At 45.8% G+C, this 22,997-nt stretch overlaps 1 protein-coding gene across 6 annotated transcripts in view; it reads left to right on the forward strand.

Annotated features, from left to right (window-relative positions):
- The window catches only part of UBR4 (ubiquitin protein ligase E3 component n-recognin 4), an 80,230-nt gene that overhangs the window by 35,692 nt on the left and 21,541 nt on the right, over window positions 1-22,997 (forward strand). For 3 of the 6 annotated variants that reach the window (XM_050322324.1, XM_050322325.1, XM_050322328.1), the window contains 32 exons: window positions 83-220; window positions 658-779; window positions 1,372-1,483; window positions 1,976-2,106; window positions 2,237-2,414; window positions 2,611-2,715; window positions 3,205-3,360; window positions 4,388-4,556; window positions 5,447-5,543; window positions 5,941-6,048; window positions 6,518-6,634; window positions 8,312-8,521; window positions 9,440-9,589; window positions 10,246-10,473; window positions 10,571-10,649; window positions 11,412-11,654; window positions 12,539-12,707; window positions 13,253-13,397; window positions 14,095-14,180; window positions 14,663-14,750; window positions 15,155-15,348; window positions 16,355-16,594; window positions 17,695-17,833; window positions 18,339-18,464; window positions 18,611-18,739; window positions 19,132-19,475; window positions 19,766-19,856; window positions 20,207-20,291; window positions 20,463-20,590; window positions 21,296-21,425; window positions 21,924-22,081; window positions 22,535-22,644. In XM_050322324.1, the coding sequence (XP_050178281.1) occupies window positions 83-220; window positions 658-779; window positions 1,372-1,483; window positions 1,976-2,106; window positions 2,237-2,414; window positions 2,611-2,715; window positions 3,205-3,360; window positions 4,388-4,556; window positions 5,447-5,543; window positions 5,941-6,048; window positions 6,518-6,634; window positions 8,312-8,521; window positions 9,440-9,589; window positions 10,246-10,473; window positions 10,571-10,649; window positions 11,412-11,654; window positions 12,539-12,707; window positions 13,253-13,397; window positions 14,095-14,180; window positions 14,663-14,750; window positions 15,155-15,348; window positions 16,355-16,594; window positions 17,695-17,833; window positions 18,339-18,464; window positions 18,611-18,739; window positions 19,132-19,475; window positions 19,766-19,856; window positions 20,207-20,291; window positions 20,463-20,590; window positions 21,296-21,425; window positions 21,924-22,081; window positions 22,535-22,644 (4,705 nt within the window). The remainder of the gene's footprint in view (window positions 1-82; window positions 221-657; window positions 780-1,371; window positions 1,484-1,975; window positions 2,107-2,236; window positions 2,415-2,610; window positions 2,716-3,204; window positions 3,361-4,387; window positions 4,557-5,446; window positions 5,544-5,940; window positions 6,049-6,517; window positions 6,635-8,311; window positions 8,522-9,439; window positions 9,590-10,245; window positions 10,474-10,570; window positions 10,650-11,411; window positions 11,655-12,538; window positions 12,708-13,252; window positions 13,398-14,094; window positions 14,181-14,662; window positions 14,751-15,154; window positions 15,349-16,354; window positions 16,595-17,694; window positions 17,834-18,338; window positions 18,465-18,610; window positions 18,740-19,131; window positions 19,476-19,765; window positions 19,857-20,206; window positions 20,292-20,462; window positions 20,591-21,295; window positions 21,426-21,923; window positions 22,082-22,534; window positions 22,645-22,997) is intronic. The other 3 variants (XM_050322326.1, XM_050322329.1, XM_050322327.1) reach the window with 2 other exon arrangements.

Genomic DNA, 22,997 nt, shown 5'->3' on the forward strand with positions numbered 1-22,997 from the left:
AACCATTTCAAATAAACTTGGTGATATTCTCGTTAAAGCTTTCCCCTGTGCATATCTGACAGGTGTTTTTTAATCTGTACAGAGAGTGAAGAAGGGCAGGAGGTCCAGAAGCACGTGGAAGGAGAGGGCTGCACATTTATTACCCAGCTGGTGAACCACTTCTGGAAGCTCCATGCATCAAAACCCAAAAACGCTTTCCTGGCCCCTGCCTGCCTGCCAGGTGTGCCACTCTTCCTTTGCTATTGTCAAACTTTTGAAGGATCCTGTTATGAGTTGGTAAACAGAGAAAATGCCTTGTTCCAAAGGAGGCTTAACATGCTAATGATACACTGAGTGCTTTCTGATGTACAGCTGCAAATTCTGCTCCAAAGCTTTTGTTCTGGAGTACTTGTGTTGTGCCAGTAAAAAGGGACTGATTGATTTATCCACATTTGACTTCATGGGTGGTGTTAGAGGATATTCACTGGTGGTGGTTCATAGAGTTCACAATATTACATTAGACAGACAAGACTGGCTGAGGCTGGATTGAAAATCAATATATTTGTGGTGTGAACGTTGTGCCATGAAGTCTACAAACAAAAGATCCTTCTGCAGTGTCTCACTCTGTGCTGAAATAGAGAGCGAGCTGATTTCAGTCCTACTTTTATTCCTCCTCAGGTCTCACTCATGTTGAAGCCACAGTCAATGCTTTGGTGGATATTATCCATGGATACTGCACGTGTGAGCTGGATTGTATCCATACGGCATCCAAGATCTACATGCAGATGTTACTTTGCCCGGTGTGTCTCTTGCTCTCCTGTGCCTCAGCCTGTAACTGCACCAGGGGAGGGTTAGGTTGGATATTAAAAACTATTTCTTCATGGAAAGGACTGTCCAGCCCTTGTACAGACTGCCTAAGGGAGTGAGGGAGTCACCATTCCTGGAGGGATTTAAAAAATGTGTACATGTGGCACATGGGGATGTGGTTTAGGGGGATTGCAGTGTTAAGTTCATGGTTGGACTTGATCTTAGGGGGCTTTTTCAACCTCAGTATTTCTGTGATTCTGTAATTACATAAAATTAAATATGGGTAGAATGAGAATACATAGTACAGGTACAAAATAGAGCTATTCAGCCCTAAATACGTAGCCAGAAGTGAATGAAGGAGAAAATTCTCTCTCCTTGTGTTCCAGTAATGTTTGTCATGTGCTGCATGTGGAATTTTAAGTGTTGCTTTATGGCTCTTGAGGGAAACAGGGAGTTAAGGCAGTGGCTTGTGTCCTACATGAATCAGACCAACAGAGGGGCACAAGTGTTTTAACCATCTTCTCAAATAATGTGAATAAGCACTTTCAGCTTAAGAAGTTTAATGATTAACTGTTAACCCTCTAGGATCCAGCAGTGAGCTTCTCTTGCAAACAAGCTCTGATCAGAGTGCTGAGACCACGGAACAAGCGCAGACACGTCACCTTGCCATCCTCCCCCCGCAGCAACACTCCCATGGGTACGGCAGATGCATCCCCCTGCCTGCTTCATGCGTCAGAAGAGACAAGAAAATAAGCTAGTCTTATTATAAATTGGGATTAAAATCAGTCTTTCTCCTTTCTTTTGCTTTGTCTTGTCCCCTAAATACCTTTTATAACATTTTATTTAATAAACTGTCACCTCTTCTTTGATATTCTGAGATGCAAAGAGGAGATTTCTCTGAGATATTCCCCTTCCAGTGATAGGGAAAACTGATTATTTTATTTAGGGGGTAATAATCCAGACTTAGAAATTCTGTGCATGTTTTCAAGTTCTTATAAATCAGAGATGTGTGCAGACCAAAATTAGGGTATCAGAGCTCCATCCAAGAGATGTTTATTAACATTGAAGGAAATTGTGGGTGTCATGGAATCTGTTGGTAATTGGGGGTAGCTTATTTTTTTCCCCATCATTAATCGTTTGGGCTGATGAGAGGAATTGTGCATTTGTTAATGAATCCTCTGTAACTCAGGAGATAAGGATGATGATGATGATGACGACGCAGAAGACAAACTGCAGAGTTCTGGGATAGCAAATGGTGAGCACATCCGACAGGAGAGCCAGGAGCAGAGCGAAGTTGACCACGGGGACTTCGAGATGGTGGTGAGTCCACAGCTTCTCTTTGGAGCCTTTTAGGTGTGCTAGGACTTGAATTTAATTCAGTTCTGATGGATCAGTTTGTAATGCTCCATTACTGGGTTGGGAAAGCTCTTGCTGTGTTTCCTCTCCATAGTCTGAATCCATGGTTCTGGAGACTTCTGAGAATGTGAATAATGGGAACCCCTCTCCACTGGAGGCTCTCCTGGCTGGAGCAGAGGGATTCCCTCCTATGCTGGATATACCTCCAGATGCAGATGATGAGACGATGGTGGAATTGGCTATTGCCCTGAGCCTGCAGCAAGATCAGCAAGGTAAGATATGAGTGCCTTTGGCAGGTGAAAAGAGAAATGGAATATGGGGAAACTGGGAAGGGAAGGAAAGAAAGCAAAGCTGTTGGTGTTTCCAACAACGAACCAAAGACTGTAGAACTGTGAAATGTACAGAAAATGCCAGAGTTAACAGAATTCCATAAAAGAAAGATGCTCATAACTTGTTCTGTGCTTGCAGGGAGCAGCAGCAGTGCCCTTGGACTGCAGAGCTTGGGACTGTCTGGCCAAGCCCCCAGTTCCTCTTCTCTCGATGCTGGGACGCTCTCGGATACAACAGCATCAGGTAACTGTTCACTGCCAGGAATCGACCTCTTTCAGATTTTGACCTAAAAAATGCCTTTGAATTGGTTTGTAAATATGGTTTTGAAGAACCACTTACTACTGTTGGCTTCTTGTATTTTTGACTGTATTTATGACCTTTTCCTGCTTTGATGGACTCTCAGTGTAGACTTTTGAGGAAGTGATTTCCTCACCTTAAAATAAAGCAGCCAAAACAAACCATGTGCTCTATTTCCTTTGCGTTTATAAACAACCAGACATGGTTCATCGAATAACTTGCGTGCCTGTGCATTTGATGAGAAGGTTTCCTCTCAGGATACCTCCCCTCCACTGCTCTTAGCAGGCTTAAATGTACCGATGGACACTCCTAAGTTCCCTTTTCATTTATAGCTGAAAATCAACACAAAAAACAAAACCAAACATTCATGTCTTTCCTTTCATAGCTTGTGTGTCTTTTGAAGTTCTCTCCAGGCAGTGTTTTTACTTGTAACAGCTCTCTTTATTCTCTTAGCTCCAGCATCCGATGACGAGGGCAGCACGGCTGCCACGGATGGCTCGACGCTGCGGACGTCGCCAGCGGAGCACGGGGGCAGCGTGGGCTCGGAGAGCGGCGGCAGCGCCGTGGACTCGGTGGCTGGGGAGCACAGCGGTGAGTGGCTCCTGCTGCACCAGCTCTGCTCTGCTCTGCTCTGCTCTCACAGGGCTGCCACAGGGAGGGGCTGTGGGTAATCCCTGGCAGAGAAGAGATCTCTGTTCCGAGTAGCTGCTGCCATCCATCATTTGATGGTTCCTGCCCAAGTGCCGTACGGGCCAAGTATTTCCTCACTGTTTGTGGCTCTGTAGAAGTGTGGAATCAGCAGTAGGTTTTGCTAGCCTGTAGAATCATGGAATTATGGAATGGTTTGGGTTGGAAAGGACCTTAAAGCTCATCTTGTCCCACCCCCTGCCATGGGCAGGGACACCTTCCACTATCCCAGGTTGCTCCAAAGGCCAGTCCAACCTTGGACACTTCCAGGGATGGGGCAGCCACAGCTTCTCTGGTCATCCTGTACTTATTCTTCACCCACCATCCTCTGAGTAAAGAATTTCTTCCTAATTTCTAATCTAACCCTGCCCTCTCTGAGCTTAAAATCATTGCCCCTTGTCCTGTCACTATCTCCTGGTAGAAAAAGTCCCTCTTCCTCCTTTTTGTAAGCCCCTTAAGATACCGGAGGCTGCTGTGAGTCTCCCTGAAGCCTTCTCTGCTCATAATGCAGTAGCCTACAGCAAGACTGAGAGAATTCACTATGCTGCTGGTTAACTCTGGATGGGATAGTATTAATTTCTCTCTTTTTATCAAGGGACTGACACCTGGATAAAATAATCACAGACTTTTATTAAAATAATTATCTGCACTACCCATCCACACCTTGTCTGACTTGGTTTAAATTACTACTGTGAGACCAGTTCAGTTTGGGCCACAAAGATGAGGATGGCAAATGAAAGGATGGCAGGAGTGTGAAGTTACATCTGGAGATTTGACTCTCCTGTAGCTTTATGGAGAGAACTGAAGACCCCTCACCTCCTTAGAACCTTGACTCCTGTTTGCAGTTCAGCTGTGCTGGTTGCTGTGAACAGGCCAGGTGCATGTTCAGTCACTCTGACATTGTTTCCCTGCTTCTCTCTGTCTTTCCCAGTGTCTGGCCGGAGCAGTGCCTATGGGGACACGACTGCTGAGGGCCACCCGGCGGGGCCAGGCAGTGTCAGCTCGAGCACAGGCGCCATCAGCACCACCACGGGCCAGCAGGAGGGAGAGGGCTCTGAAGGGGAAGGGGAGGCTGAGGGGGACGTCCACACCAGCAACAGGCAAGGGACTTTGCTTTCCTCCTCTGGAATAACACATCTGCTCTGTGCTTACACTGGAGAGGAGTGGGCTACAGGTGCTGGAATTCATGGTGGGCTCCAGTTGTGCTGGACAATGAAAATCAAAAGTCAGAAACACAGACTAGAGCAAACTGTCATCCCAAAATCATAGAGTCCATAAAGTGGAGTATCTGAGCTAGAAGATTCTGAGCTGGAAGGGACTGACAAGGACTATCCAGTCCAGCTCCTAGCCCCACACAGGACATCCCAGCAATCCCACCCTGTCCCTGAGAGGGGTGTTTGTGTCCAAACACTCTTTGAGCTCTGGCAGCCTTGGGGCTGTACCCACTGCCCTGGAGAGCCTGTTCAGTGCCAACCACCCTCTGTGCAATCACCATGTAACGTGGTGCACATGCCCAGCATGTGTCCCACAGAACTGCTGCCTCTGTGAAGTGATGAAAGGGTCCTGCATGAGTCTAGTTAACAGAGGAATCACTAAAATCTTGTGAGCTTGTGAAATTCACTGTTAGGAAAAAAGCGTGTGCAAATGTCCTGAGCACTTTAAAACATCTGCAGTTTTTCATTCTGTGGGAGCAGATGCTCAGTCACCTGTACAGAGTAGTGTGGGGCTGATTTGCAGGATCTGCTTCCAGGCAGTTGGATTCTGCAGGTGGCCAGGCTGGGCAGTGTAGCTCTGAAGTGAATAATTACATCCATTGTCACATGCTCTGCATCTTGATATCTCTTTCCTGTGAAGCCTGAGGGAGTCCACTCCTCTTTAGGAGGATTTGATGCCCTTGAGATTTCCATGGCAAATTGCAGTGCTCTGTTGGAGATGCTGCTGGGTCTGATATGTTTTGGGATGTGTGTGATTGCTGGCTCTGACTTCCCAGGCTGCACATGGTCCGACTGATGTTGCTGGAGAGGCTGCTGCAGAATTTACCTCAGCTGAGGAACGTTGGAGGGGTCCGAGCCATCCCTTACATGCAGGTGAGTGAGGAGGGTCAGGAGTTCAACCTCAATCAATCACTCCTAATACTCAAGGTTTCTATTTGCACATGCTTTTCCCTTCCTCTTTCCTGCCCAGTCACAGTGTGTGTCTTTAAAGTGTTGCAGAGCGTTCCTCACCCATGGATTTTTTGCTGTATGCTTTCTCAGCATGACTTTACAGCTGGCTCATGACCCTGAGGACTCAAATCTTTGATGTATTTGGAAAGATCTTTTGGGTTTCTCCTAAATGTTCAAATTAGAGTGTGATGTGTTAGACAGAGTGTAGGAAAGAATATAGATTAGTCAAGATAAAATTCATGCTGCTTTTGAAAGATAATTTATTTATTTTGAAAACATGGAGCCTGCCTTCTAGTAATTCTCTGACTTTTATTCCCAGGTGATTCTGATGCTTACAACAGACCTAGATGGAGATGATGAGAAAGATAAGGGAGCTTTGGATAACCTTCTGTCCCAGCTGATTGCAGAGCTGGGCATGGACAAAAAGGTTTGTGCACATGCTCTGAACCTGCTCTTTGTAGACAGGGTTTCTGTCCATGGAGGAATTGGATGCTTGGGGGACATACAAACGCTGCTGTATGGATGTGTTCAAGTATTTTATTTCTCTTGCTTTACTTCACATAAAGTAGAAAATTACATGAGTGGAACTCTCACTGTTTTCTGGTTCTGGCATCCATGAATGAGCATGAAAATTTGTTCTGGTTGAATTAAACTCTGAAAACAGCCATGATCAGTGATGGATGGTTGACACAGGTAGCTTTTCATATGTGTGGGACTGTTCTCTGGCAGCCAGACTGCTGTTTACCCTTCTATTGAGGCATTTGTGCTTCTTTTTTAGTATTACTGCTTGAGCTCAAACTAGAAATGCTTCCTGGGGATCAGAGCACTGAACTGGAGAGGCTTGGGTCACTGCTCAGCTCTGTGATTGACCAAGCAGGATGTGTCTGTTGTTGCAGGATGTGTCTAAGAAAAATGAGCGCTCTCCTGTGAACGAAGTGCACTTGGTGGTGATGAGGCTGCTCAGTGTGTTCATGTCCAGAACCAAGTCAGGATCCAAGACTTCCATTTGTGAGGTATGTTCTCCAAACTGCTTTGTCAGGAGTTGATTTTCTCCCCCTCTACTCTGCTCTCCTGAGACCCCACCTGGAATACTTTGCATGGTTCTGGGGCCCCCAACATAACAAGGACATGGAACTGTTGGAGCAAGTCCAGAGAAGGAGCTGGAGCACTTCCCCTATGGACACAGGCTGAGAAAGTTGGGGCTGTCCAGCCTGGAGAAGAAAAGGTTGTGTGGAGAGATCACAGCACCTCTCGGTGCTACAGGGAACCTGGAGAGGGACTCTGCATCAGGAACTGGAGTACCAGGACAAGGAATGGGATCAGATTGGAAGAGGGGAAATTTGGGTTAGATATATGGAGGAAATTCTTCCCTGTGAGGGTGAGGGGGCCCTGGCACAGGGTGCCCAGAGCAGATGTGGCTGCCACAGCCATGGAGGTGTCCAAGGCCAGGTTGGACAGGGCTTGGAGTGACCTGAGCTGGTGGAAGGTGTCCCTGCCCATGGCATGGGGTAGGATGAAATGAACTTTAAGGTCCTTTCCAACCCAAACCACTCTGGGATTCTGTGATGTGCTCGGGGTCTTTTGTTCATCATAAAAGATCAAAAATCTACTAGCTGAAATAACAGGTCTAAGACTGAAAACACTTCAAAGTGCTTTGGAAAAAATTGTAAGGAATCTGTAATGTTACTTGACTGTTGTGGAAAAAAATCTTTGAAACTCAGAATGGAGGAAACAGACATGTAAAGACAACTGGATCCACTTGTTTTGTGCAGGGTTTCAGACTGAGCTCAGGGCAGCACATTAACCATGTTATTTAAAACGGTCTGGCAGATTTTTTCCCTTGCATCTTACCAGTGCTGAAGGGGTTAAAGAGGATTTGTAATGTGATTATTGGAAAGCAATATGCTGCTGTGTCAACGTAAAAGTCGCTAAGAGGATTCCTTAGATATTTGTTGCTAAAAGGTACAGTAATAAGGCATAAAAAAGCAGTATGTGTGGTGGGAAGGAGATTAATAAAAAAGCATAGAGGTTAAAAAATTTAGTCTGAACTGCATCAAATTTTAATGAGCTTATGAGCTGTGGGGTTTGTTTGGATTTACAGGGCTGCTTTAATAGTTTTATTTACAGTAGCTTTTTCTCTAGCCTTTGTTATTCACTTGAGCTTCCCACAGAAATCAAAGCTCCTCGTCTCTCCGAATGCAGGTGGAGCAATACCTGGGTGGAGCAGAGCCTCTGAGCAGCAGCTGCAACAGGGACTCTTTCTCTACCAGAATTCACACCCAGCTGGCCAAAACCCAGATAAACAAATAGAAATCCCGACTTTAAAAAAAAAAAGAGAAGGGGAAAAAAAAGAGAAGGGAAAAAAGCCCTAGTCCTCTAATCCATAGCAGAGTGGCCTCTGGCACATGTGTCGAGGGGAGATTAGACTTAAGAGGAGATTTTATTTGTTTTCCTTTACTAAGCACTTGTTCAAAAGAGTATCTGTAAATATTTGAGTTGCTTTTCATAAACACACAAAAAAACCCCCAAAACCCCAACCTCAAACAAACCCCAAACTTAAAAGCTGCCTGCAAAGTTTCACCAAAACCTGCTCTCTTATCCTCACTGTCAGCAAGTGCTGTCTGGTGCTCAGAGCTCTTCCCACTCAGGGTTCTCTGCGGTGTTACTGATCCACCTCCTCTCTGTTCCAGTCTTCCTCCCTCATCTCCAGTGCCACTGCTGCTGCCTTGTTGAGCTCTGGTGCTGTTGATTACTGTCTGCACGTGCTGAAGTCGCTGTTGGAGTACTGGAAGAGCCAGCAGAATGATGAGGAGCCTGTAGCCACCAGCCAGCTCCTGAAACCTCACACGACTTCTTCTCCCCCCGACATGAGCCCTTTCTTCCTCCGCCAGTATGTGAAGGTGAGTCCTGCCCTGTGCTCTGGGCTTTACATGAGCTGTGTTAGAGGGTGCTGCACAGCAGGGAAAAGCATCCCTGCACAGCTCCCTGAGTACTGCGACCAGAATCCATTCCCGTAGTAGTTACAACTGGGATTGCTCCGAGCTCTCCCAGAGCAGCCCAGCCCACTATCCCGTGGTGCACTCCTACACCAGCAGTTCTGTGGAGCTGCTGTCACTGTTCCTGGGTGAAGTGTTAGTCCTGGAGGGAAACTTCTCCATCCTGTGATTCCTTGTGCTTGGCAGGCAGAACTCCTGAACTTACTGTGTCAAGGAAGCTGAGCAGTGGGTGGGATGTGCACACTAAATCCTAGACTTGTTCCACAACCGTGGTGTCTTTGTGCCCAGATGCTCTGGGGGTTTGATGTGTACACAGGGGCAGTGAAAAAAGGCTAATTAAATGTAAGAACATCCCCTAAGCTGAAAGCTTATATGTTAAAATGCTTAGTTACTCCAGACTAGCTTAGTGCATCCTCATAGTTGCCACCCAGTTCAAGGCCTCATGTAGGTATATTGACCTGTTTTTATTGATCAGCTGGGAGCATTTCTTTTGGCCGTGAGGAATTCTGAATCCATGAACCAGGATAACAATCATTATAAATATTGTATGAGTGTAAAAGAAGTAAATCCCTGCTTTAATAAGTATAGAGTCTAAACGCAGATTTCTCATAAGGACTATGTTGGAATTTTCATTAATATTCCTAATGCCACAGTGCCCAGACTGTCAATTCCTATACTATCAATTGACCATCAAAGGGAAAGGTGCAGAAAAACTTTGCTTTTAGAAAAATCAACGAGTGCACCCTGTCACTTGTCATGCCACCACACTGAGAGTGTTCAGTGCCAGAGCCTGGGGGATTGATGGGCTGCTCCTGCTTCCAGGGTCACGCTGCAGATGTTTTTGAGGCCTACACTCAGCTCCTGACAGAGATGGTGCTGCGGCTGCCCTACCAGATCAAGAAGATTGCAGACACAAACTCCCGCATCCCACCTCCCATCTTTGATCACTCCTGGTTCTACTTTTTGTCCGAGGTAGGCAAGAATGGACAGATTTTTAACAGTTCCAGAAAGCATTTCTTCCATGGGAGAGATGAGCTTTTGCAGAACTTGTCTCAGATCCATCTAAGATTTTCAATGCCCTGGAAACAAGGTGTACTCCTGACTTTATTTTATTCCTATTGAACAGGAATCTATGGGAAAACACACACGAAAAATTAGGTTGCTATTATTTCCTGGAACTCAGTGTTTGCTGCCCCAAAGCTCAAAGAGAAAACCTTCTCTGAAATGGTAAAATGTGACATCATGGTTGGCTGTTGGTACTGACTGAGTCCTTAAAAGTATCAGGAAGATATTTGATCTTCTCCTTTCCTTTCCGTTACTTCCTCCTTGAGATAAAAAGTTATATTTACACACATATGAGTTAGGATTTCTTAACTAGGCTTGTTTAGATATTTATTGCAGATTGTAGATGACCAGGAATGGTTTTCAGCAGTGGTTTCAGGATGCTGCAGTATTGCTGTGTAGTGTTTCTACTGCCTGTGACTTAGAGGTGACTGTAAAGTGCCTTAAATCTGTCAGATTGGTGAATCCATCTGCCATATCTTTTCTTTCTGGGAGAAAGCACACACTTTTGCTGGCCAGGTGTGCCCCTGGTGAGTGCAGTGCTGATGTGGCTGTTCTCTGTGCAGTACCTGATGATCCAGCAGACCCCCTTCGTGCGCCGCCAAGTGCGGAAGCTCCTGCTCTTCATCTGTGGCTCCAAGGATAAATACCGGCAGCTCCGAGACCTCCACACCTTGGACTCCCACGTGCGTGGGATCAAGAAGCTCCTGGAAGAGCAAGGGATTTTCCTTCGAGCCAGCGTGGTCACGGCGAGCTCTGGCTCTGCCCTGCAGTACGACACCTTGATCTCCTTGGTGAGGAAAGGGCTGCTGTGCCAGGGAAAAAGGGGGCTTGTGTTGGTGTGTCGGGAATGCTGATGAGATGTGTGATCCTGTCCCGTTGTCCTTTCAGATGGAGCATTTAAAGGCTTGTGCAGAGATTGCCACACAGCGAACGGTGAACTGGCAGAAGTTCTGCATTAAGGATGACTGTGAGTTCTGTCTGGAGAGTGTTTGAGTTAAAGGTGACTGTGAGTTCTGTCCTGGGGGTGTTTGAGTTAAAGGTGACTGTGAGTTCTGTCTGGGGGGTGTTTGAAGGAGGCCTTGGTGTTGTGGTTTGAATCAAGACATCTCAGATGGGGCAGCTCAGCAGAGAAGGGGAGACACAGCTGAGAGTTTTGAGTAGAACTAAACTGCTTCCAGTACTAATTATCCCAATGCCCTAATTGCATTTGGTCCTTGCCTAAAGAGCACAATATGGTGTATTGATAATTTACAATAGGAGATCTGTGTTCTCTTCCTTGTGCTGCCATTATTCCAGAGGTTAATTTGGAGGAACCCCTTTACCTTGGTGTACCCAAATGTTAGGCTTCTGTATTGTAGGGACAGGAAGGTTCTGTGAGTTTGGTCCTTTTGATCAAAAGGTTTTTTGGTTTAGGTTGGGGGTTTTTTGCTTCTTTTTAAATTCAGACTTTAATGTCTTTGAGCTGTGTCAGGGGAAGTTTAGGTTGGATCTCAGGACAAGGTTCTTCCCCCAGAGGGTGGCTGGCACTGAACAGGCTCCCCAGGGCAGTGGGCACAGCCCCAAGGCTGCCAGAGCTCCAGGAGTGTTTGGACAACGCTCTCAGGGACATGGTGGAATTTTGGGGGTGTCCTGTGCAGGGCCAGGAGTTGGAGTTGATCCTTAGGGGTCCCTTCCAGCTCAGGATATTCCATGATTGTAGGACTCAGATATTTTCTTCTTTCCTCCGCAGCGGTTCTCTATTTCCTGCTCCAAGTCAGCTTCCTGGTGGATGAAGGAGTGTCACCAGTTCTCCTGCAGCTGTTGTCTTGTGCTCTGTGTGGCAGTAAAGTGCTGTCTGTGGCTTCATCCTCTGGATCATCAAGCACCTCTTCCACCTCTGCTCCTGCAGCATCAGGCTCTGGGCAGGCAGCAACACAGAGCAAATCCTCCACTAAAAAGAGCAAGAAAGAGGAAAAGGAGAAGGAGCGAGAGGGTGAGCTGTAGCTGGACCTGTCCTGTGGTGGGTTTAGGGAGGAAGTCTGCTCCTCCCGGCCTCTCTTATTTTGTTTAGAGAGAACTACTTTGTCTTGTGGTGATAAATCCCACTGTTGGGGAAGGGTCATGGATTGTGGCACTCAAAGGCCACAGCAACAATTAGGAGAGAGGAGCAGTTTCACCATGTGTAGACAGGAAAGGGGCAAAGATGAAACTGTGTGGCCTAAGAGCTGGGCTGAGATTGAGGGCTGAGGACTTCCAAACCCACTGTGTTTATTAACTTGAGTGGGCTTGAAGTTGTCTAATGGAAGTTACTTCATCTAAGTAGCTCCCACTTAACCTGCCTGTCTTGGGTTGAGGCTGAAACACTCATGAGGATTAAAACAGGTCCTGGAGATGCACACCCAGTTAGCTCTGCTCTTCAGTGATTGTGTTCAGACTTGTTTCCTCTGGCTACCTTGGAAGCTCTGTTGGAGCCAGGGCTGCTACTTAATGAATATCCACAGTCCTGGGAAAGTAATTAAGCTTTTCTATAAAAGTCATGGGCATAAATTCTCCCTTGGCTTTCCTTCAAGGAACCATTTTGGCTTTCACTATCAGACAGTTCTGTGTGAGTTGTTTTAGTGCCTCATGGTCGATCCTTCTCTTTTATCAGGATGTGTAGCACATTTCTCATGTCCTTAGTTGCAAGTTTTGCAGCATTTTTTTCTGTTAGTCAGGAGAACTAGGTTATATTTTTGAAAAAGATAGGAATGTTAAACTTGCTTGATACCTGAAACACAGCAGTTTGTCCCCATTGTCCTCTCTCTGTGATGTATAAAACAGGAAAGTGGCCTGACTGTGAGATGCTGCATTTATCTGAAGTGTTCCTTGTGCCTGCAGGGGAGGGTTCAGGCAGTCAGGAAGATCAACTGTGCACAGCTCTGGTGAACCAGCTGAACAAGTTTGCTGACAAGGAGACCCTCATCCAGTTCCTGCGCTGCTTCCTGCTGGAATCCAACTCCTCCTCAGTGAGGTGGCAGGCCCACTGCCTGGCCCTGCACATCTACAGGTGAGCTGGGGGCAGTGTGGCCTTGGCAGGCTCAGCTCTGTCCGTGTCCTTCTCTCTCTTGAAGGCTGCTGGAGCCTGCAGGTTATTGCCTCCCCTGGGATTGCTCCCACTGTTTTGCAGTCATTGGTGCTGGAGGTAGAAGTTGTGAGTTATTCACAATCAATTTGAGTTGTGTTCTACCAGAAGCATTTTATTCTGTCTGCAAAATCTGACTCCTCACATGTGCTGGAGTAGATGTTTGTGGGCAAGTGGACTTCTGAGGCAGGTGCGGACTCATCCAGTTAAAAAGTTGGGAGTTATGTAGGGAAAGGCACTTCAAGGTGCTGAACTCCTTCAGAACTCAATTCAGTTGTTGCAAGACAGCTCTTTCATTTTGGAGTGCTAGAAAACAGCTGCTTTCAAAGAGTGATGGGATTTAACTCTGTTAACTAATAATAATTCCCAAGTCTGGTGAACTGTAGCTTGTGTTTTCCTTTTGCACAAGATCTTGTGCCACGTTATACATCTGTCTTCAGGAGCCTGATTATCTGTAATCCATTCAACAGGAACTCCAACAAGTCTCAGCAGGAATTGCTGTTGGATCTCATGTGGTCAATCTGGCCAGAACTTCCAGCCTATGGAAGAAAGGCTGCCCAGTTTGTAGATCTCCTGGGATACTTCTCTCTGAAAACACAGCAGACTGAGAAAAAGGTACTGTGTCGTTCAAGAAAGGAAGTGCAGCATCCCAGGTGAATTATTTTGGTGCTTATTTATGATAGAGCTGGGACAGATTTTCTGTCAAAAGAGCTTCTGGTGGTAATTTTTTTGTTCCTAAAATTTGAATGTCAGAAAGTGCAGGATCCTTAAAAAAATGAAGAGTGTGATTTTTTTTTATTTTATTACTTTGGTGGTTTTGGTGTTTTGGGGATTAAAATGGTATTGGTGGGTTTTTCATTTTTTGAGAAGAAAACTTCTTTCCCACAGGAAGCCTTTGTGGGAAAATACATTTACCTGCCAGCTCCGATTTATAGATTTTTGGTATTGCAACTGCTAGAGATCTTTTGAAACCATGATTTTTGAGCAAAGGAGGGAGTGGCATTTCTTAAGAGATCGGTGGGTTTGAGAACAAATAATTTAGACTCATTGAATGTGGGTGTTTAAATTCAAATGCTGTTCAAATCTTGGCAGACGTTTGCAGCGATTGGCTGACAAACAGCACTGTTATTGTGGTACAAGTCTAATTTTAGGATCTATCACATTCCTGGGTAATGATTTAACCACATAAATTCCTGTGGGTATCTTTGTGCATCTTCTGGGGGACCAGGAAAGCCACAAGATGAGGAATATTTTTGTCTTTGCAGCAATAAAACAATGTTGAAAAGACAGTCTATTCCTTATTGTATTTCAGTTGAAGGAATATTCCCAGAAGGCCGTGGAGATTCTCCGGACTCAAAACCACATTCTCACCAACCACCCGAACTCCAACATTTACAAGTGAGCTCCTTCTGCCTTTGATCCCTGTCACTAAGGGGCTGTGATCCATGGGGTTACAGAGTTCTGCTACTGCAGTGGTGGATGGATCCCTGCTGAGATTCCATGTCTGCTGCAACTGGGCTTGGGAGAACAACAGAATCCTTCCTGGCAGCTGAAAAACCTGACATTCTGTGCCCCATCAGCAGAGCTTGGCTTTAGCTTTTTTGCTTTTCTTGTCAGTAAATGTTATAAAACATTAGGACCAACTGGAGAATAGAGATTTGCAGAATTAAGTGTTGTGCTCTTAGTCCTACCTTGGCAGTTATAATTACATCAAAAATGCTGCCAGTGAAAAATGATTTTTGATGTGATTTATATTGTAACACTTCTGTTACACAGACTGGGATCTGTAGAGAAATTAAAGCACTTCTGAGTTAATGGCTTGTGTTTCAAACACAGCAAGCACCAAATTCCATATATCAGTGTTGTTCCCCTCGTTCCAGCACGCTGTCTGGGCTCGTGGAGTTCGATGGCTATTACCTGGAGAGTGATCCTTGCCTTGTCTGCAACAATCCGGAGGTGCCCTTCTGTGTGAGTAACCATGGAATCATAGTCATGGAATATCCTGAGTTGGAAAGGACCCACAGGGACCCTCCAGTTGAGCTCCTGGGGGGAGCACACAGGACACCCCCAAAATTCCACCCTGCCCCTGAGTGCTGTGCAAACACTCCCTGAGTTCTGGCAGCCCTGGGGCTGTGACACTGCCCTGGGGAGCCTGTTCAGTGCCAACCACCCTTGGGTTGAAGAACCTTTTCCTGAGATCCAACCTAACCCTCCCCTGCCACAACTCCGCTCATCCTGCATGACACTGGCAGTAACTGCTTTCTTAAAGCCTTTCCAGTGGTAGGGATCCCAACCATTTACAGGCATCATTCGCTGTGTTCCTGAGGTTTTGGGGGTGTTCTCATATTGCCACCGTGTCCTTGTCCCCTCAGTACATCAAGCTCTCCTCCATCAAAGTGGACACACGGTACACGACCACCCAGCAGGTGGTGAAGCTCATTGGCAGCCACACCATCAGCAAGGTGACAGTGAAGATTGGGGACCTCAAACGAACCAAAATGGTCCGAACCATCAATCTCTACTACAACAACAGGACAGTCCAGGCCATAGTGGAGCTGAAAAACAAGTATGTTCACCCATGGTTTTGTGTGCAACCTCTGAATTTGACATTACAATTCCCATTGAGGTGCCTTTGGCTTCTTGTTTTTCCTGAGGTTCCTTAGAGTGTTCCTCATCACTCTCAGCCCACATTGGGTGGGATTGTTCTGAATCTCCTACAATTGTTGAAAAAAAAATCCTCTGAAGCTTGAAAAATGCCTACAAAATTTGTGGATTTGAACTTTCTACAGGCTCAGTTTTAAACACTTAAATGCCTGTAAAATTGTTGTGTGGTTTGAATCCAAAAGGGATTTGGACAGTGCAGCATGTCCAGGAATGCCGAAAGCATTAACGTTGTTGTTTGAAGGCATAGAGCAGAATTAAAATTAGAAGTTGGATGGTCTCACTCTCAGTTCTGCTTTACCCACCAAAAATGGCTCCTTTTCAATACACTGCTCAGTCTGGAGCCAGTCCTGCTTATGTGCTTTCCCTTCTTACTTCTCGAGATGTTCTCACCAGAATCAGATCTCTCTGGTTTAGGAATTAATCTGTGCCTGCCACTTATTGCTTATTTGAAGTCTTAATCCTCTGTGACATCACAAGTGGCTACTGTGGAGAGGATTATGATGTCACAAAGAGAGGATTCTGACTTCAGGTTGAGAATAAGCAGTGGGAGCAGATGAGATCTTTAAGAAATAAATATCCTGTTTTCATGCAAATGTCCTTACTAATAAAAAAATGGAGGTGAAAATCCCTAGAAAATGTCTGTAGAATTAAAGTTTTTCCATGAGGCATCAACAGCTCTTTAATCCCAAACAGTCTCTCTCTATGAAGAGGATAAAGGCTTAAAATGTATTTCTGGCTACATATCATGTCAATACAGAAGCTAAGGAAACGAATCCTAGAACTGCTCTCCATTCATCCCTTTTAAAGTAGATTTGGAGCCGAGACGGTTGCATTTGGCTTCTCCTCACATGTGGGCAGGGAGGGAACTTCTCCCTGGCAAACCACATCGCTCCCTTTCCCTTCTCCAGGCCGGCTCGTTGGCACAAAGCTAAGAAAGTGCAGCTGACCCCGGGCCAGACAGAGGTGAAGATCGATTTGCCGCTGCCCATCGTGGCTTCCAACCTGATGATTGAATTTGCTGATTTCTACGAGAACTACCAGGCGTCCACCGAGACCCTGCAGTGCCCCCGGTGCAGCGCGTCCGTCCCGGCCAACCCGGGCGTGTGCGGCAACTGTGGGGAGAACGTGTACCAGTGCCACAAGTGCAGGTGTGTCCCCCTCCTCCCTCCCTCCCCACACAACCCTTGCCAGAGCCCTCGTGCCCGTGTTGGATGTTCGACAAAACCCTCCCTGCTATTTAAATCCATGATTCTGGTTAATAAAAGCACACAATCAAATTAGTGGGGAAGTATAAAACAGGCTTACAGGGATTTAATGTTAATACAGACTAACAAAGGGAACCTGATGCCACAGTACTGAGGGAGCATAGAAGTTTCAGGTCAAGCCCTCAGAACTTCAAACCAAAGGATTCCCAGGAGGAGGTTATTTTTGACCTAGCTTGATATGAGGCTGGAGTTCAGCTATAGGATTGCAGGAGGTTCCCTCCAGGATCCCTTGCTCAGTGCTGGACAGACAGTGCTATTCAAGGCTTTTGTTGTGCTGTCCTCATTCAGAGCAGTCTCAGGGGTAATCTACTGTGTTCTATTCACACTTCCACTACAGGGTTAGAAATCCTTCACTTTTGTCAGTTTTGTCTCCTTATCCGATATCTCTCCTCCCCTTATTGCTGTCCCATATTCCTCTCTAAATTTCATGAGATTCAAGGTGTTTAGCAAGTTCTTTCCATAGATCAGGTGATTACCTGTATATGGAAAGGTTTCCATATCCCTTCCTGGATTATGGGAGTTATAAATTCTTCTCTGGTCTTATAAATGCTTCTCTGGTCTGCAGAGGGGTAATTGTGCTGCAGCCAGTCCCACTGCAACTGGGTAAGGAGTGAAAGCATTGAAACCCCAGACCTTACAAACCAAAACAGTTCCTTTTTTCTGTGCTCTCCTAAAGGACACAGTGTCCCAAGCTGATGTTTTGCTGGGAGTTACTGTCATTCAGGTAGAATTGTTAGCAGCAAATTCCCATCTGTTTCTGCTTTTTCCAGCCAGAATGTGACACTGCTGTAAGGATTTTTTTGTTGTCTGATTTGTAGGTTTACATTCTCACTGACCTCATGTATTTCACTTCCCCAGGGCAGTTTGGTCACTTAGATGTTTTAAGAGTCACCCATTTGTTTTACCTGAGTCTGTTTAGAGTTGAGTTTATTGCCTCAGTTAAGTTGAGCTGCATGTTTTGACCTTCCTGACTTGCCTTTCAGATCCATTAATTATGATGAGAAGGATCCCTTCCTGTGCAATGCCTGTGGGTTCTGTAAATACGCTCGCTTTGACTTCATGCTCTATGCCAAACCCTGCTGTGCAGTGGATCCCATTGAAAATGAGGAGGATCGAAAGAAGGTGAGACTAAGAGCAGGTTCATCAATGAAATGCTGTAGGTCGTGCTCAGGGCAGCAGTGTGGGGACATCAGAGGTCCATTCCTCTTGGAGCACCTTGAGAAGCAGTGCTCCTTCAAGGCTTCTCACTGACTAATGCATTCCTTGTTTGTTTTCTTGCTCCACCTGATAAGTAATTCTTCAAAAGACATTATTCAGTGCTTCACTTATAGCCCCTCTAGCACTGCATCTCTTTTCCTTGTTGTAAAAGGGGATGAATTTGGGTTTTACTGTTTGCTTCACCAACCCACCTGAGCAGCTCTGCTAAGGAATGAAGAGCCCACTGCAGTGTGTGTCCTGTCCCAGGATTAGTGTGCTCAGTGTGGTGTCAGCAGAGTGGTTCTCATGGCAGGGTGCAGGGTCACCATTTATTTATGTTTTTCCCATAGAAAGGCAAAAGAGACAGAAGACTTGGAGCTTGGTGCTTGTAGTTCTGAATATAAAATAACCTTTCCTTTTTTGTTCTTAGGCAGTAACAAATATCAACACCCTCCTGGACAAGGCTGACAGGGTGTATCACCAGCTCATGGGACACCGACCACAGCTGGAAAACCTTCTGTGTAAAGTGAACGAGGCAGCTCCTGAAAAACCCCAGGTAACAGGGGACAGGTGGAGCTTGCACAGATCTCCAGGCTGGGGCCACACTGGCCTTTACACTGCCAAAAGTCCTTACCTTGGATGCTGCTCTGAAACAGTTATTTCTGTGTGTATGATTCCTTTTTGGTTTGCCTTCTGTTCAAGGATGAGTCTGGAAGCAGTGGAGGGATAAGTTCTACTTCAGCAAGTGTGAATAGGTACATACTCCAGTTAGCCCAGGAGTATTGTGGTGACTGCAAGAACTCTTTTGATGAACTTTCCAAAATCATCCAGGTATGATGTTCTTTGATTTGAATTTGGTCATGGGTTAATCAGAAATAGAAAGCAGGATGTTGCCACTCTGCATTTAATAATATCATTAACAGTAAGTGATCAGGTGTGTAATTTTAGGGAAATAATTAAATAATCATTTCTAAACGTTGTGGTTACCATTAGTGGATTTATCACATTTCCAGTGTTATGTTGCATGTCATGGCAGATAACTGGGAGTTAGGCTGATATTTTCAGCATTTACCAAGTCTGCCATTGCTGTGAAGGGTTTCAAGTTTGGAGGTACTCGGTGAAAAGTGTTTCTTCACAAAATATACAGTGAAAATAAGCTGTGAATGGAATTAAAAAATTCACAATTATGTGCTGCCTCCACAAGTCCTTCTCTGTGTTTCCAGAAAGTGTTTGCCTCTCGGAAAGAGCTCCTGGAATACGATCTCCAGCAGAGAGAGGCGGCCACCAAGTCGTCGCGAAGCGCCGTGCAGCCCACGTTCACCGCCAGCCAGTACCGTGCCTTGTCTGTGCTGGGCTGCGGCCACACCTCATCCACCAAATGCTACGGCTGTGCCTCGGCTGTCACGGAGCACTGCATCACCCTGCTCCGGGCCCTGGCCACCAACTCTGCCATCAGGCACATCCTGGTGTCCCAGGGCCTCATCCGCGAGCTCTTCGACTACAACTTGCGCCGCGGCGCAGCCACGATGCGGGAGGAGGTCCGGCAACTCATGTGCCTTCTGACCAGGTTAGAGCTGCTTCAGCCTCTGGAAAACCTCATCCTTGTCAATGCATGATCAGGAAGGAGTAGCTTTATAAGGGAGTTATATTAGAACCATGGAATCTTGGACTGATTTGGGTTGGAAGGGACCTTAAAGACCACCTAGTCCCAACCGCCTGCCATGGGCATATTTTACATCAACAAACTACACTCCAGCTCTTTGTACATTTGTTATCAGCTAAGCTGGAGTCCCAGGAGCTTTTGGTATTTAGTACAAGCGCAGCATAACAGTGTTCTCTTTCTCCTTCTGGAATTAGGGACAATCCAGAGGCCACACAGCAAATGAATGACTTAATCATTGGGAAGGTTTCTGCGGCTCTGAAGGGACACTGGGCAAATCCAGACCTGGTGAGCGACTCCAGTGTTTCCATGTTTCTTTTTCTACCCCTCTGCACTGCTGGTGTATTCTCATTATGCATGTTCTCTCTTTTGGTCTGTTTGTAAGAAAAAAGTTGGAACCTTGATAAGAAATAAGATAAATATCAGAGTAGAGCACAAAATTTTATGATTACATACATTCCCAAGTTTCCTCATGGAGTTCTGCCTGGCTTGGCTTGCAGCTCTCAAACAGTCACCTCAGATGTGCATGGGATTAAATTTTTTTAGATCCATGTGTTTTGAGCCTGTGGTTTGTACATATCAGAAGGCAAAAAGGGCTGGGGCATCAGCATCACTTTGAACATGTGTGTGTGTTCCAGGCTAGCAGCCTCCAGTATGAAATGCTGCTGCTTACAGATTCCATCTCCAAGGAGGACAGTTGCTGGGAGCTTCGGCTGCGCTGTGGTGAGTTCAAGCGACCACTGTGAAAGGTGTATTTTGCAGTGCTGTGCCTAGGTCCAGGCACTATAGTGAGATTTCTAACTCTGGACACATTTAATGTGCTATATAGAGCTGTAGAGGTGTGAACTATTTACAGATCTCAGCGTGGAATGAACCTTTCTGTCTGTCTTTCAGCTCTCAGCCTCTTCCTGATGGCAGTGAACATCAAGACTCCAGTGGTTGTTGAAAACATCACCCTCATGTGCCTGCGCATTCTTCAAAAGCTCATCAAACCACCTGCTCCAACCAGCAAGAAAAACAAGGTACTGCCTTAGATGCTGAGCAAAGCATCTGAGAATTTGCTGATTAAAGTCTGGCACTGATCTCAGTGATTAATTACTTTGTGAGGAGGCCAGGGCTTGTTTTTCCTGGTCATGGTAAGAAGGGAAGTGCAAGCCCTGTGACTTCTGTCTTTGTAGACTGCAAATTACAGGCCACAGTTTTCTGGTTTTTACTGGGTTTTCCTGTCTTTGACCACCACTGTTCAAAACCAGGCTTTGCTTTTTTTCCTCTCAGATCTGAGGCATGGGGAAAGAGCTACTTCAAAACTACAGCTTGGTTACTTTGGGCAAGTTTTTAGTGCTTTCAGCAGCTTTGTACAATCAAGTCCTAAACATGATAGAAGTACTTTTGACTCAGATTTTTTTAATACAGAGCTACAGTTCTGATAAAAATATATCGATTGGCAGTTTCTTGATTGTAATTTAGGTAAGATTTGCAGGAGAGAAGGTATGTTTCTGCTGTCAGATCTGGCTGTCTGACAATCACGGATGTCAGAGGTGGGTTTACTGGTATTTCAGTAGGAACTGGAATGGGGCATCTCTTAGTTCATCATGAACAGACCCTGCTGTTGTCCAGAGCTGCATTTACCTCTTCATGGCACAGCTCCAGTGATTCACCTGCAGGAGTTACTCTTTGAGAACAGTCTGGAGTTTTCTGAGTAATCACAGAGTTTTTTTGTTTATTAGGATGTGCCTGTGGATGCTCTCACCACTGTGAAGCCTTACAGCAATGAAATCCATGCACAAGCTCAGCTATGGCTCAAGAGGGACCCCAAAGCATCATATGAAGCTTGGAAAAAGTGCCTCCCTGCCAGAGGTAGTTCTGTGCTTTTAACTTGCAGTTTTGGGAAGGAATATGTGTGTCCCTCCAGGTTGAATTAGGAATGTGCTTCTGCAGTTATGTTTGGTTCTGATGCCATCTTCACATGTAGCTGGGTAGTCCTCAGGGATTGTAGCACTGACTTTTCCAGGCTGTGTTGCTCAGACCCTAAGTAGAAAGTGCTCTGAAGATAATCAGGGAAATGTAAAAACTGAAACTTGTTGCTTATTTAAATTGACACCAGCCAAATCGAGCGCTGATTGAATTCCCTGAGAGATCCTGGGATTTGCATCTGGCTTGGAGTTGAGCATGGCTCCACACAGCAGTGAAAATGGCAGCAGAAAGAGATGGGAAGCCACTCAGCTTTCCAGCTGCAGTTTGGAGAGTTCCAGTAAGATAAAAATATACTGGAAGTCTGATAGGAATTGTGACAGTTACAACAGTTTGCAGTTTATAGCTGCTGACAGTTCTCTTGGGCTGTGCTCAATGTTGCAGGTGTAGATGCCAGCGGGAAATCTCCCAGCAAAGCTGAGCTTCACCAGCTCTACTTGTCAGAAAAATACATCTGGAAATGGAAACAGTTCATGAGTCGCCGTGGGAAGAGAACCTGCCCTCTGGATCTCAAGCTGGGACACAACAATTGGCTGCGACAGGTAAATGTTGCTGAGAACTCCAGTGGGCAGAGCTGACTGTCAGAGTATTGGGAGTTTGCTGCAGCTCATGTGCAGGGATGTTTGGGGAGACTGTAACTCACTACCTCTAATTCCAAGTCAGATTTGCAGCTTTCTTCCCTTAAAAATACTACATCAAATATTTATCTGGAGGTCTGCATGTCCTCGAAGTCTGAAACTTTAATTGCCACAGTGCTCCTCCCATTTTGGAGGGTCTGGGGCAAAAATGTTTGGTTTTGTGTGTGTGGATTAGCACATCAGCCACACAATGCATTATTGAAACATTTTGGTGGTAGAATCAAGTGTTTGAAGAACAAGAAAATGCTACCACCAGGTCACCAAACAGCTCTAATGTGTGCAGTGCCTTTTTGATAAGCTGTCACTGCTTTATCTGTGCACATCAAACTGCTGTGGTTTTTTCCTGCCCTTCCCCAGGTGCTGTTCACTCCTGCCACACAGGCTGCCAGGCAGGCTGCCTGCACCATCGTGGAGGCTCTGGCCACCATCCCCAGCCGAAAGCAGCAGGTCCTTGATCTCCTCACCAGGTATTTCTGTGCTGCCACACTTGGCTCCAGCATTGGCCTTCTCCAGTTCCCATGAGAATCTCTCCCTTCTTCCAGCCTTTCTCACATCTCTCCCTTGTATAACTGTATACACCTTGTATACCTTGGGTTCACGGGTCTTTTTGAGCTGGATTTTAAAGCTTAATTAGCTGGGAGAGTGTTGATTTAATTTAGGGAGACCTTTTTTCTCTTTGCTGCCTGGCAATAAGCTATTGCAGTTCTGAACTTTCTCCAGAATTAAGCAGCTGGTGTTCAGCTGTTTGGACAACATTTTCTCTGCCTCTTGGACAGCAAAATAATAGGGTGAACTCTCTTCCAGCTCCTGTGACATAACT

Source organism: Myiozetetes cayanensis, unplaced genomic scaffold (genome assembly GCF_022539395.1).
Source record: "Myiozetetes cayanensis isolate MyiCay16 unplaced genomic scaffold, myiCay2020 scf28, whole genome shotgun sequence".
Lineage (NCBI taxonomy): Eukaryota > Metazoa > Chordata > Aves > Passeriformes > Tyrannidae > Myiozetetes > Myiozetetes cayanensis.